The sequence below is a fragment of the Herpailurus yagouaroundi genome, unplaced genomic scaffold (assembly GCF_014898765.1).
Source record: "Herpailurus yagouaroundi ecotype Mexico unplaced genomic scaffold, PumYag 163, whole genome shotgun sequence".
Classification (NCBI taxonomy): domain Eukaryota; kingdom Metazoa; phylum Chordata; class Mammalia; order Carnivora; family Felidae; genus Herpailurus; species Herpailurus yagouaroundi.
In genome coordinates, this window is record NW_024412404.1 from 7,742,653 (window position 1) to 7,756,532 (window position 13,880).

General features: G+C 32.7%; 1 protein-coding gene across 2 annotated transcripts in view; it reads right to left on the reverse strand.

The window, feature by feature from the left end:
- The window catches only part of CTNNA3 (catenin alpha 3), a 1,766,595-nt gene that overhangs the window by 158,176 nt on the left and 1,594,539 nt on the right, over positions 1 to 13,880 (reverse strand). For both annotated transcript variants that reach the window (XM_040485152.1, XM_040485151.1), the window contains exon 15: positions 2,513 to 2,694. In XM_040485152.1, the coding sequence (XP_040341086.1) occupies positions 2,513 to 2,694 (182 nt within the window). The remainder of the gene's footprint in view (positions 1 to 2,512; positions 2,695 to 13,880) is intronic.

Genomic DNA, 13,880 nt, shown 5'->3' on the forward strand with positions numbered 1-13,880 from the left:
CCTAAAAACGAGAATTTAGGTCACTTATAAGACATTGTCTTTTTTTCTCCCTCTCCTTTCCTTAGTTTGATGAATTTATATATCTTCATTGTTTATATTTACAATCCTTGATAATATCATTTTATTCATAACAGTTTTTTATTTTATGTGTTAGTTATATCTTTGCTTCCATCTATATATGATGAAAAGATACCCACTTTCACTCTTCTGCCTTTTAGTGCCCTCTCCATGTCTTATTCATACTGCAACTTCTCTCCACTACATCTTCTTTTTTGTTAAGATAGGTAATAATTATATTATTCTCAATAATTAAATCCCCCATACTTATGTTATAGGCTGGTTCTGAAAATAAGGATTAATAAATAGCATTTTAATTATTATATCACTGATATAATTAACCTATGTAGGAAACATACATGAAGGAAACATTTCCTGTAAAAAGTTGAATTAGAGTTTAGACATGGTTTAAAGTGTCCATAGATTTATATGGAAAACAGCACATTATGGACAGAAATATAAACTAAAGCAATGTTTAATCTCAGTTTGATAAATAGGGCAATGAGAAGTGATTTCATTCTGTAGTGTAAATAATTAGAGTATATATATATATATATATATATATATATATATCTTTCATATACATATATATGCATATGAAAATATATACCTCCATCATTCACATAGTTATCTTTTCTGTGTGTGCATGAGATCTACTCTCAGCCAATTTCAAGTATATAATACAATATTATTAACAATAGTCACCATACTGTATATTAGATACTCCTAGAGTTTATTCATCTTACAACTGAAAGTGTGTGCTCTTTGACTAACATCTCCCCATTTCCTCTACCCCTCACTGCCCACCATTCATTTGTTTCTATGAGTTTGATTTTTTTCTAAGATTCCACATATACGTGATACCATCCAGTATTAGTCTTTCTTATGGCCGAAAAATATTCCATCATATACAAATCTATCTGTCTATCTTCCTATCTATCTACCCAGCTATCAACATAGATACCACATTTTCTTTATCAATTCATCTTTTGAGGGACACCAACATTGTTTCTATATCTTGGCTATTGTGAATTATGCTGCAATGAACATGGGAATGCAGAAATTTCCTCAAGATAGTTATTTCATTTCCTTTACCTATGTAACCAAAATAAATAAATAAAAGGCATTCTTTATGAAACTGTGTATGTAATGTACAGATATAGATATAGATATAGATGATATAGATACAGATAATGTCAAAGTTTACAAAAGTTTTTAGTTTATACATTTTGCCAAATTACTATAAGGCTTATACCACATATGATTTCATCACCATATCCTCCTTGTAATAAACCTATTTTAAAAGTTTTGTCCAATTTTATAAATTTAAAATTTACCTTATTTTAAATTATTTTAGGTTAAATATAATTCACATATTTATGAGTCATATCTTTTATGTGGAGAAACTGAATTACCTGTTCATGTCTTGTTTTCATTTTCTAGGATATTTGGGTCTTTATTCTGTATAATGTCTTAAGTATTATTTATATATAAATGACATAATATTTTTGTTTTTTTATTAGAAATGTTTACCCAATTATCCATTTATATTTCAATATTATTTGGGACATTTTACTGATCTACAGAATTTTGAATGTGGTTCAATTAAATAATTATTTTCTGTAAGTTCTTCCTTTTTCTCCAATGCTTAGAAAACCTTTCTCAATCTTAACATAAAAGATTTGTGTACATTTTTCCACTTGTTATGATTTTAATTTTACATTTATTACTCTATCCAAAATTTATTTTTGTGCATAATGTATGGTGACATAAGTGAGTATAACAGGTCTGTTTCAGAGTATTCTTTCTGTGGATTTTATAATTACACCAACACTAAATTAGCTTAATTGTAGTTTTGTATATTTAAGTAACTGGTAGGGCAAGAACTATTTTACTGCTTTTTGGATAGTTCTATAAAATAATATTTTCAAGCTATAATAAACATTTTATTGCTTCTGGAATTTACACACAATGTACGATTCTTTCATGTATATTATTAAGTCACTGTGATTTAAAATATATTTGTTTGATGTCTCGGTAGCAAAAGATATCACAAATCTTGATGACACATATATCACTACAACTAAAATCATGAAGCTATGGAAAGCAAACATTCAGAGAGCTCCAACCGAGATCATAATTTGATTTCCCAATTTCTTTGTAAAATAATATGGTAATATGATACATAGAAAAGATTCCTAAGGGGAGGAGATATTAGAAATCTCTTTAGGTTTCTAAACTCACTTTTTGGCAATTTATGAGAAACTAACTTTTCCACATTTACTTACCAAAACTTCTAGACCTACCCACCTACAACTTTCTAATACTATAGTATTTGTGTTTCTTCTACCACTTGGTTTTAAGCACCTGCCACTCAGAGAAACTTAGGTTTCACTACTTTGACAAATGTTTCTAACCCATTGTAAACGTTTTGCATCATTTTCTACATAATTACCTTGTGAAGTCTGTCATCTCCATCATAATCATACACATCTTCTTAGCCAGAACAATGATATCATTGCTTGTATCATCCCATATTTCAATCTCAGCATCCAGTTTACTCTTTACTTTCTTGAAATCAGCAACTTGCTCAGCAATCTTTTCCTTTTCTGACTCAGGCAACTGAGTCATCTTAGCCTAAAACACATGATAATTATATTTATAAGCATTCCATTATATCAAAGAGCATTTTAGGCAGAAGTGGTCATTATAGGATATTCTTAAACTCATTCATTCAAAAACAGAGATGTGTTTTTTTTTAAGTGATATAATCAAAACTTTCCAGGCATAATTTTTCATATGAAAAATTTCTTAAATTATGAATGTTTGCTCTAGAACTGAGAATAACAATGTATAATTTGGTGTCTGACATATTTAAATCTACTTAATATAAATGTGAGATTTCTCAAATTTCTTTTTTTTTTTTTAATTTTAATGCTTATTTATTTTTGAGATACAGAGCATGAGCAGGGGAGGGGCAGAGAGAGGGAGGCACAGAATCTGAACCAGGTTCCAGGCTCTGAGCTGTGAGGACAGATCCCAATGCAGGGCTCCAACTCATGAACCCTGAGATCATGACCTGAGCCAAAGTCAGATGCTTAACTGACTAAGCCACCCAGGCACCCTGAGATTTCTCAAATTTCTGATGCACAACTTTAAATTAATTCAGACTTAATATAATACATCTCATATATTAGAAAAGCATATACTTTATTTATTTAAAGTTTATTTATTTATTTTGAGAGAGAGAGAGAGAGAGAGAGAGAGCATAAGCAAGGGAAAGGCAGAGAGAGAGGAAGAGAAAATACCAAGCAGGCTCCATGCTGTCAGCACACAGACTGATGAAGGGCTCAATCTGATGAACCATGAGATTATGACTTGAGCCAAGATCAAGAGTCAGATGCTCAACAGACTGAGCCATTCAGGTGCCCCAGACATATATTTTATCTAATTGTACCAATAGTATGCTTCAAAAGGTGGAAGTATAACAAAATTATCTTGAAATGTCTATTGACATTATGTCTATTTATCCTTGTACGTATATACATTCAGATAGATCCTTATGCAAACATTGAATATATACTGGAAAACAATAATAGTATACATATATAAATCATATGTATTAGATAAACACATATTTAAAATTATAAGGATGTATATGTGTATTTTGTCATCATGTACACATTCAAATATGCATGTATATAAAAACTACTTTGAGGGAAGAGTAAAAATGTTATGGGCAGGGTTTATTAAGGCAGCCCTCACTAATTAGCATCCTGAGTTTTGAGGTGTTCTTCTATGAAAAGTAGGGTTGATGTGTTGGCATAGTACTGTTCTTTGAATATGTCAAATTTTGTACAATATGCAACGTGTATTTTCACTTGCAATTTGAAATGTGGGATGGGTAGAATACCATCTATACCCCTAAACCACCACATTCACAGCCTTAGCATCTGGGACCCATAACCATCTGTCAAATAAAAAAGAATCTTGAAGTAAAAGTGATTCAATAGTATCAAGGCCATAAAATCTCACACGACAGTCTGGGCAATCATACTCTCAAAAAAATTTCCATATACATTCTAATAAAATGAGTACATGAGTCTCAGAGAGGGTAGTTAAAAAAGGATAAATCATTTAAGTAAATTTTACTTATTAGATTATTATCAAAGAATATGTGATATTTATAATACCTATATATTTCCAGATTTCCCCTATACATGTGGAAGTAAGGAGAAATCATCTCAAAAAGCATCCAAATATTCTGAACACTAGGCTCAAAATAGTTGAAATACACTTTATTGAATCAATAGTGTATAAAAGCAAAAATGCTTAAATTACATGAATGAAGGAGTTATAAGAATGTTCAATGGAAAATCCAGCAAAATAATAATAATCAAAGAATCAATATCAAGTATCTAGCATTTATTATCTATTTAGTATTAGGCTAACCCAGGGTCTAAAATAACTTGGTGTCTCTCAAATCTCAGCGTTAATTATCCATTCTTCAGTTCTAACCTAGTCATGAAAATAAACAATGAGGCTTTCCAATTTGAAGCTTCTTCTAAATTCCTTAGCATAATGTTTGACACAAATTGAATGCTCAATAAATGATGGCTATCTCCTATTCAGCAAGAAAATTATCAAAATATATTAATATATCTAGCACTTAAAATTTGCATACTTGCACTATTTTATTTGAAGAATTAAATTAAGTGCAGAGGAATAGGCTTTTTAATTTAATGTTTATTTATTTTTGAGAGAGAGAGAGAGAGAAAGAGACAGAGAATGAGCAGGGAGAGGCAGAAAGAGAGGGGGACAGAGGATCTGAAGAGGGCTCTGTGCTGACAGCAGAGAGCACAATGCGAGGCTCAAACTCATGAACCATGAGATCATGACCTGAGCTGAAGTCAGATGCTAAATCGACTGAACCACCCTGACACTCATAGGAATAGGCTTTTAACTGATGAGCTATACTCTGAATACAGTTTGTAGTTTCTTTTCTCAGGAAATGTGGCCTATTAAAATAAAAGCAACCCTTACTACAGCTGGCATACAGCAAGGAACGTAAGTGAAGATACAGCTCACTTATGTCTGAAATCAATAGTATGAAAGCTCATTAAGTAAATTATAAGATACTAACCCATTAAACTAGCTCAAAAATTGAAATAAATTTTCTCCGTCTTGACTACTGATCATTATCATTCTCTCCATTTTCATAAAAAGAAGTGTTTAAACTTTCAAATAATAATAGATGTAGGTAGATTCAAATGGGACCTCTTCTTATGGTCTTTGTCTCAGAGATAATAAATCCATGAATCTGTATATAATAAATAATTTTGAAGTATGCACTAGCATATCATGAAAAATTACTCACTATCCTCATAAAAATGTTCAAACTATTCAAGAGGGGATCTGGGTAAGCGTATTCTAAGTTCTATTCCTTGGAATGCCACTGTTTTCCAATATGACCTTTAGTAAGTCATTTAACCCTCTTGTCTAAGTTTCTCCAGACACAAAATGACAGTAATTGCAACTGCTACCCACCTGCCATGCAGGGAACAGAGTTGATTATTGCATAACACCAAGGCTGACCCTGTCACGGACTGGAATCTCATCGGTTGCACTCGATTTCCTTAATAACATCTCAACTCACATGCTGAATTATAATCACCAAATGTTTACTTCCGACAAGATAAGGGCCAAAAGTTGGGCAATAGTTTATAAAATTGAAAGGCCTAGTGAATTCTGACTCTCCCACAGGAGGAACCACAACATCAGAAAAGCATTAAATTACTGACTGACACCTCTACTGAAGATTTTTAGTGCTTCTGTGGATGATTTATTATGTGCTATTAATCAATTTGAATCACTATGAAAATTTCAAAACAGAACTTAAGAGAATACTTGATATTTTGGAATTCTGAGCAAAAATTCCTTTTTGTATAAATGTGTGCAGAATAAGCAAAGAAATAAAGATTGAAACAAATCAGGTAAATGGAATCTGATGCTATTGCTGGCTGGCAGTATGTCTCCACTCCTGCCCAGGTAAGTAGACTAGAACTGTGATATGAATAGCTATCAAACATTTTTTGAGTCACTTCCATCTGAATGAGATTTTATTGTGTGTTAACTGATTTTTGAAATCTCTTGCTAAAAGCAAAAATAGCTAACACTTACATAATCCAGACACTCCCTAGGCATCTTACATATATTAAACTTCACTCTTCATATTAGCCCTATGAGGTAAATATATTATTACCCTAACTTTAATGGATTATGAAACTGAGTGTCCAAAAGGTTAAGTTATTAACTCAAGACTGTAGTGTTAGCAAGTAGTAGAACCAATATGCAAACCTAGAGACTCTAGCCTCAAGTTTTTGGCCTATTACTATGCCAACCAACATGAGCAATATTGCCCATGATATATCAAAATATTCATACTCAATGGTGTTTCTCTACCACCTTCTACTTTTGAATGCAATTATTCTCCAAAGTGTTGTCACATATTTTCTAGAATCTGTTTCCTCATCTATAAACTAGAGACAATGATATTTGCCTCACAGCATGCCTTAGAGATCAAATGAATAAATGTGTAGGAAGCACTTTTTATTTTCTTTATTTTTTTTTAATTCCAGCTGTTAACTTAAAATAACAGACTCAGTTCACTCTACACAATGATCCTCAGAATTCTATTTCCAGTGTTACCTTCCTTTTTCAATAAAAGTTGTAATCTTCCATGACCATTTTAGGCATTTTCAAGTATATATATGATATACAATATATTTTATAAAATTATCTCTAAAGCAGGGGGTAGTAAAATTTTTTCTGTAAAGGGGAAAATAGTAAATACTTTATGCTTTGCAGGCCACACCATACTGCTCTACCATAATACTTAGTTCTGCTGCTGTTGTAATGCAAGAGTAGCCAAAGACACTGTGCAAACAAGTGAGTGTGGCTGTGTTCCAAAAAATTTTATATGGACATTGAAACTTCAATTTCATATCATTTTTATGTGCCTAAAATATTATTCTGATTACATCTATTCTAATTTTATTCAACCACTTAAAAATGTAAAAAACATTCCTAGCTCATGGGCTGTACAAAAATTGTTGGTGGGCCAGATTTGACTGCTGGCTATAGTTTGCCAACATTTGCCAAATCCTTTATCCTCTTGAGTTTTGTATTTCTCAGAAGTACTGCCTGCCACCCAATTTGAATCTCTTTTATTTATTAATTTTTAAATTTATTTTTACTTTTTTTTAATTTATATTTATATTTGAGAGAGAGAGACAGACAGAGACAGATCATGAGTGGGGGAGGGGGAGAGAGGGAGGGAGACACAGAACCTGAAGCAGGCTCCAGGCCCTAAGGTGTCAGCACAAAGCCTGACATGGTTTCGATCCCATGAACCATGAGATCATGACCAGAGCCAAAGTCAGATGCTTAACTGACTGACCCACCCAAGCGCCCCTTGAATCTCTTTTAAAAACTTTTTCTCTGGGACACCTGGGAAGTCAGAAGTCAGTTAAGCACCGACTTTGGCTCAGGTCATGATCTCAGGATTGGTGAGTTTGAGCACCCGCATCTGGCTCACTGCTGTCAGCACAGAGCCTGCTTTGGATTCTCGGTCCTTTTTCTCTCTTCCCCTCCCCTGCTCGCTCTCTCTCAAAAATAAATAAACATTGGGGCGCCTGGGTGGCGCAGTCGGTTAAGCGTCCGACTTCAGCCAGGTCACGATCTCGCGGTCCGCGAGTTCGAGCCCCGCATCAGGCTCTGGGCTGATGGCTCAGAGCCTGGAGCCTGTTTCCGATTCTGTGTCTCCCTCTCTCTCTGCTCCTCCCCCGTTCATGCTCTGTCTCTCTCTGTCCCAAAAATAAATAAACGTTGAAAAAAAAAATTAAAAAAAAAATAAATAAAATAAGTAAACATTAAAAAAAAGACAAAAAAAACTTATTTCCTTTCCTTATGTATCCCCTTCTGTTAGGCAGAAAGCTGATCCATTTAATCTCTAATACTTTAATCACATCTGTCTCTTTGTCTGAATTCCCAGTACTACTATACAAGTTCAGGTCAATTTTCTCTTTCTTTTTCAATCCTTTTGTCTTGTTATCACTTTGTATAATCTTTCTGATTTTAATAGCATTGTGCAAATCTTCAACTAAAGACAGGAGCTTCCATGACTCCTTACTGAATAAAGAATATTAATTCCTCAAATACCACCCTTGAATTTATTTAAAGTAGAAAATTCATATAGAATCTCAAACAGGCTCCATGACTAGCACAGAACCTGATGCAGACCCTGGGATCATCACCTGAGCCAAAATCAAGAATTGAACACTCGGGGTGCTTGGTGGCTCAGTCGGTTAAGTGTCCAACTTTGGCTCAGGTCATGATCTCATCATTTGTGGGTTCGAGTCCCACGTCAGACTCTTTGCTGACAGCTCAGAGCCTGGAGCCTGCTTTGGATTCTGTGTGTGTCTCTCTCTGCCCCTCCCCTGCTTATGCTCTGCCTCTCTCTGTCTCAAAAATAAATAAGCAGTAAAAAAATTATTAAAAAATTGAACACTCAACTGACTGAGCTACCCAGATACCCCATAATTATTATTTTTTAAATTTCAGAACATGTTATCATTTCTCCCCTCAAAATGATTCATATTAGTCTGTCTTATAGTCTAATTATTCATGAATATGTATATCCTATCTTACTTGAGAAAAGGACTTTGAAAGCAGAAACACCTTTCAGAATAATAGTAGTCTCTCTCTCCTTCTCATATACATGCATACATGTATGTTTATGTGTGTTTTATTATTCTCCTTCCCCCAGAATGTAAGTTTCCTGAAAGTAGGACATATATATGCATGTATATAAATGTTTATAGTTGCTAATATAAATAGGAGAGAGATAAAGAATAGGCTTGTAGGATCAAAATTTTATAGCATTAATCTTTCATTTTAATTGTCATCTACATTTACACACTTTTCAAGCTTCTATCTCCACAAGGTAGAAATCAATCTCTCCCATACATTTTCCTGTCCACTTTCAAACTCGGGTCCTCAGTATTCCTCTAAGACTGTATTAACAGCACAATAGTTCTTAACCTTCTTTTCATCTGCTTTTTATTTCATTATGCTCATTACTCCTACCTAATATGTTAATATGCTTACATTATTTATTATAAACACTTTCATGACATTATCTCTTTAAAAGACCAAAAGAAAAGAAAAACATGGTACAATAGGAAAAATGCAAAAAGGTTGTCATACAGACCTCTATCCAAGTTCCAACTCTGCCAAGTGCCAGCTTTGTAGCAAGTACCTTAAGCATCCTCAACCCCAATTTTATCACATGTTAAAATTATGATAAATTTATTAGGGGTTTTCTTTTCTATTTTTTAAATTTTTCTTAAAAATGCTTTTATTATTTATTTTTGAGAGAGAGAAGGAGACAGAGCATGAGCAGGGGAGTGGCAGAGAGAGAGGGAGACACAGAATCCAAAGCAGGCTCCAGGTTCTGAGCCCAATGCGGGGTTGGGGGGGAGGCTTGAACATGTGAACTGCGAGATCATGCCCTGAGCCGAAGTCAGATGCTTAACTGACTGAGCCACCCAAGTGCCCCAGGGTTTTCTGACAATTCGAATTATATCTGTAAATAACGATGCCTGGAATATATTAGGGACTTAGTAAGTGGTACTATGATTGATGTATATAAATGCCTTCACCTGGCCTCCAAAATGTCCACAACATTGTGGTGAAGGACAGTTTATACATTAATCTAGCTACCTTACAAAGCTTAGGCAGGAACCAAGTAAATTATATTGAGTAAATACATGCCATGAGCAACAAACCATATAGAAACATAGGGTCATTATAATTCTCTTATTCTCAGAAGTTCCAAAATCCAAATTGCTTATTTAGCAGATAAGGAAACTGAGTCCCAGGAAAGAGAAATGACTTGGAAAATATTAGCCAACTGGTTAATATCAGATTTGTTTTTTAAATCCATGTGTTGCTGTTAGTGGTTCTCTCTTCCCACAAAATTGTTCTGCTTTACTTGGTATAACTTTTTCATGGAAATTTAATTCTTAAGTAAATCATATAACTCTTTTACTTCCCTATCTATAAACCTGAATGGAACACAGAAATAGTATATTATTAACATGTAAGCCACAATTCCTATTTTTTTATTTTATAAATACTAGGAATTCCTAATCAATTAAATATTTCTCATGTGAATGGGTAGCTAGAACTTGAAAATTAAATTCAAATGTTTTGCAAACTTTTAACACATGTGCATGATTTTTGCATAATGGGTAAATATTTTTTTATTTTTCTTATTCTCATCTCCAGAGTTTATCAAATTTTTTTTTAATTTTTTTTTCAACGTTTATTTATTTTTGGGACAGAGAGAGACAGAGCATGAACGGGGGAGGGGCAGAGAGAGAGGGAGACACAGAATCGGAAACAGGCTCCAGGCTCTGAGCCATCAGCCCAGAGCCTGACGCGGGGCTCGAACTCACGGACCGCGAGATCGTGACCTGGCTGAAGTCGGACGCTTAACCGACTGCGCCACCCAGGCGCCCCCAGAGTTTATCAAATTTAATAGTAGCATTTATGCACATGTTTTTTTTATTTTTGTTTTTGTTTTTTGTTATTTTTTTTTTTTGGTTTTTTTTTTTTCTTTTTTTTTTTTTTTTTTTTTTTTTGCTATTAAGCCCAGAGGCATTTGGGAAATGGGTGCATTTTAATATATAAGAAATATAAATAGTATGACATTTTGCTGGAGTTTAGAAAATCTGAACTGCTGCTGGCAGAAATTCAACTTAATTAAAATCTGGAGAACAAATTCATAAAAAAGTATTATGCATTGATATTTTAAGCATACTAAATTGTGATTTCAAACATATTCCTGAGAATTCATTAACAAAAGTTTTCCATAATATTTTAAAATTATATTTATGGGTTGGAATTGAACTTTGCTTTAAAGACTGATATACATTTTTACATTTTTATGCACATTCCTTTAAATCAAATTTACAAATATATTAGCTTTAAAAGTCTCTAAGTTTCCTCATCTGTCAAAAATAACACTCTTGCGACCTCATGAGTTACACTCACAGATCCCTTATTTTATAAAACCCTATCTTATTTTATAAAACCTTATAGTCTTCAAGAGTGGCTCAAAACAGCTTACTTATCAAGCTTACTTAATTATGTTCTATAGGTAATAATAATAATAATAATGACAATTAACATTATTTATGCTTCCCATGTGCCAGTCATGTTGCTAACCACTTTTGAAAAATTATGCTAATTAAATAATACTATTTAAGGTAGATATTATTAATATCCACTTTTAACAACCATGGAAATCAAGCCTATAGGGAACACGTGCATGTCTCCTATAAATGAAACCCTCCCCAACGTTTCTTTTTTTGTTTTTTTTTTCCATCCATCTCCCTATATATGGTTTCATTTGCAAGATGTTTTTTAGCATGAGGGTTAATTTCAATTTGAGAAAGAACGCAATATTTATTTGTGAACTCAATTTGTGTCCTTGTTCTAGAAAAAAATAAATGCTGCTTTGGGAGTCAACTGGAGAAATTTGAATATAAACTGGGTATGAGACAAAATTAAGAAGGGATTGCTAATTTTCTTCAGATGTTGCTAATTACTTTGAAGTAGTTCAGGGGAAAAAAAAAGCATATAGCACACTAGCATTGGGTTAAATCTGCTATATCTAGGTCATGGAAATAACAGACATACACTGTCCCAGTGTGTTTAAGTTTTTCTGTGTCTTTGATTTTTTCAAAATAAACAATAAGAAAACAAATAGTATGCTTTATGTTCTTGTTTACTGACGGTATTACAGATTTTATAGGCCATACAATCTACTCTCTTCTATCTGCAACATCCCTGACTAAGGATGCTCTGCTTCTCTTTGGTCATAAGTGAAAGTCCAGTGCTAGGTTCTTTGGGACTAAGAGATCAAGATAAGATAAGATAAGACAATATATAGTAATATAGTACATATAGTATTACATAGTATAATATGTATGTGTGCATATGTATGTATATATACATACATATATATATATATATATATATACACATACACACACACACACACATATATATATATGTATATAATAACCATTGGTTTAACACCAAGCCTTTAAAATATTTCCTCTGGTTTCTTTTTCACCAAAGTTGGTGGGTTATTATAAGTTGTCCTCCAAAACAGATAATCTCAAAGAAAAGAAAATACTTTGTCAAGCTTATATGAGTATTCTGATTTAAATAGTCCTATATATTTGCTTTATTTTTTAATTAAAATGTTGCAAGGACATAGATGAATCTAATTTCACATGCATTGTGTTTTCTTTAGAATATGATTCCAGGTTTTTAAAATACTTTTGTCTTTTGGTGTTGCCAAGACTAACAATACAGAAATCCTCATATTTTCAAAACCACATAGCTATGTAAAACAAAGAAACAATTCAATAAATAAATATTGGAAAGGCTGTGAGAAACAAACTGTAGAAGCCCATTCATTTTATTCAAAACAGTACCCTTAGGATGTGACTCAGAGCCTAGTAACTTTTACTTCTCACACAATTGAAGTTTGGTTACCTGAATTCCAAGCCCCTGTTTACAGTAAACTGGAAGTAGACAAGAGATGTGCTAGTCTGAGGCCAAGAAAGGGAGGGAAAATCTATCAAGGAGGATACAGAAAGCTCAGATAATTGGGGCCCTTTCAGTTTATGAATAAGCTTGCCTGCTAATATCACAGTACCTCTATCCTATCACTGTATATTACAGCATAGTACAACAATGTTTGGTCATAATATACACAATGAATCATCTGCAACATCATCAACCAGCATTTACTGATTTTCTACTGCATTGTGGAGTTATACGACACTGTTCCTGCTCTCAAGGAGCTTAAAATCTCCCAGTGCAGAAAATGTCAAGTTATTTATTATTACTCTTTGGTAAATTAGCATGCACGGAATACAATTTGAAAACCAATTCCAGTAATTCTTTTTTTAAGTTTAAAAACATATATTTTGGTTCAAAATAACTTGTTCTATAAGAGTTCTAGGAAGCCAACTGTCTTACTAAATATGATTTTCATGTATCTTTGATGGTGTGATATTTAATATTCACTTATAACTAATTAAAATATTTTGTTAAAGATAAAATCTTGACAGGTATATGAATGGTGTATCACTAAAATTGCTATAATTTGAAATATAATTCTACATCTCTACTATTTCTTTGTTTCATTGCTTCTTAATTATAATTTGTAATAAATAAAATTTTATATAATTTATACATGTATTTTACATAAAACTGAATATAAATATAACATATTTGCCTTCAATAGTTTATAGGAATTTAAACACTACAGTCTATCTTTCTAACATTTTTCTTGGGAAAAATAATAATCTGAGGAATGAGGCATAGAATTTCAAATATTCATGACATTTGCTTATATTATGCTTATATATTCCTACATTATTGTGATTTAATATAGTACCATGATTAATAATCTATAGCGATATGCTGATAATAACTGTCATCACATACTATTCTCATTATGTTATTATTAGTTGAATATGGATTATGTAATCCCTAAAGAAAAGCAGAGTTAGAATTTTGTATGATATATACCCTGTCTACCACTTACTAGGTATTTTAATATATTATATATGTATGTGTGTGTATTTTTTTTTGGAAAATCCAGAAATATTTTTTGACTATATTACTGGTTAATTGACCATGTTTTTGTTCACTTGTGACCTAAGACCCATAGTTAA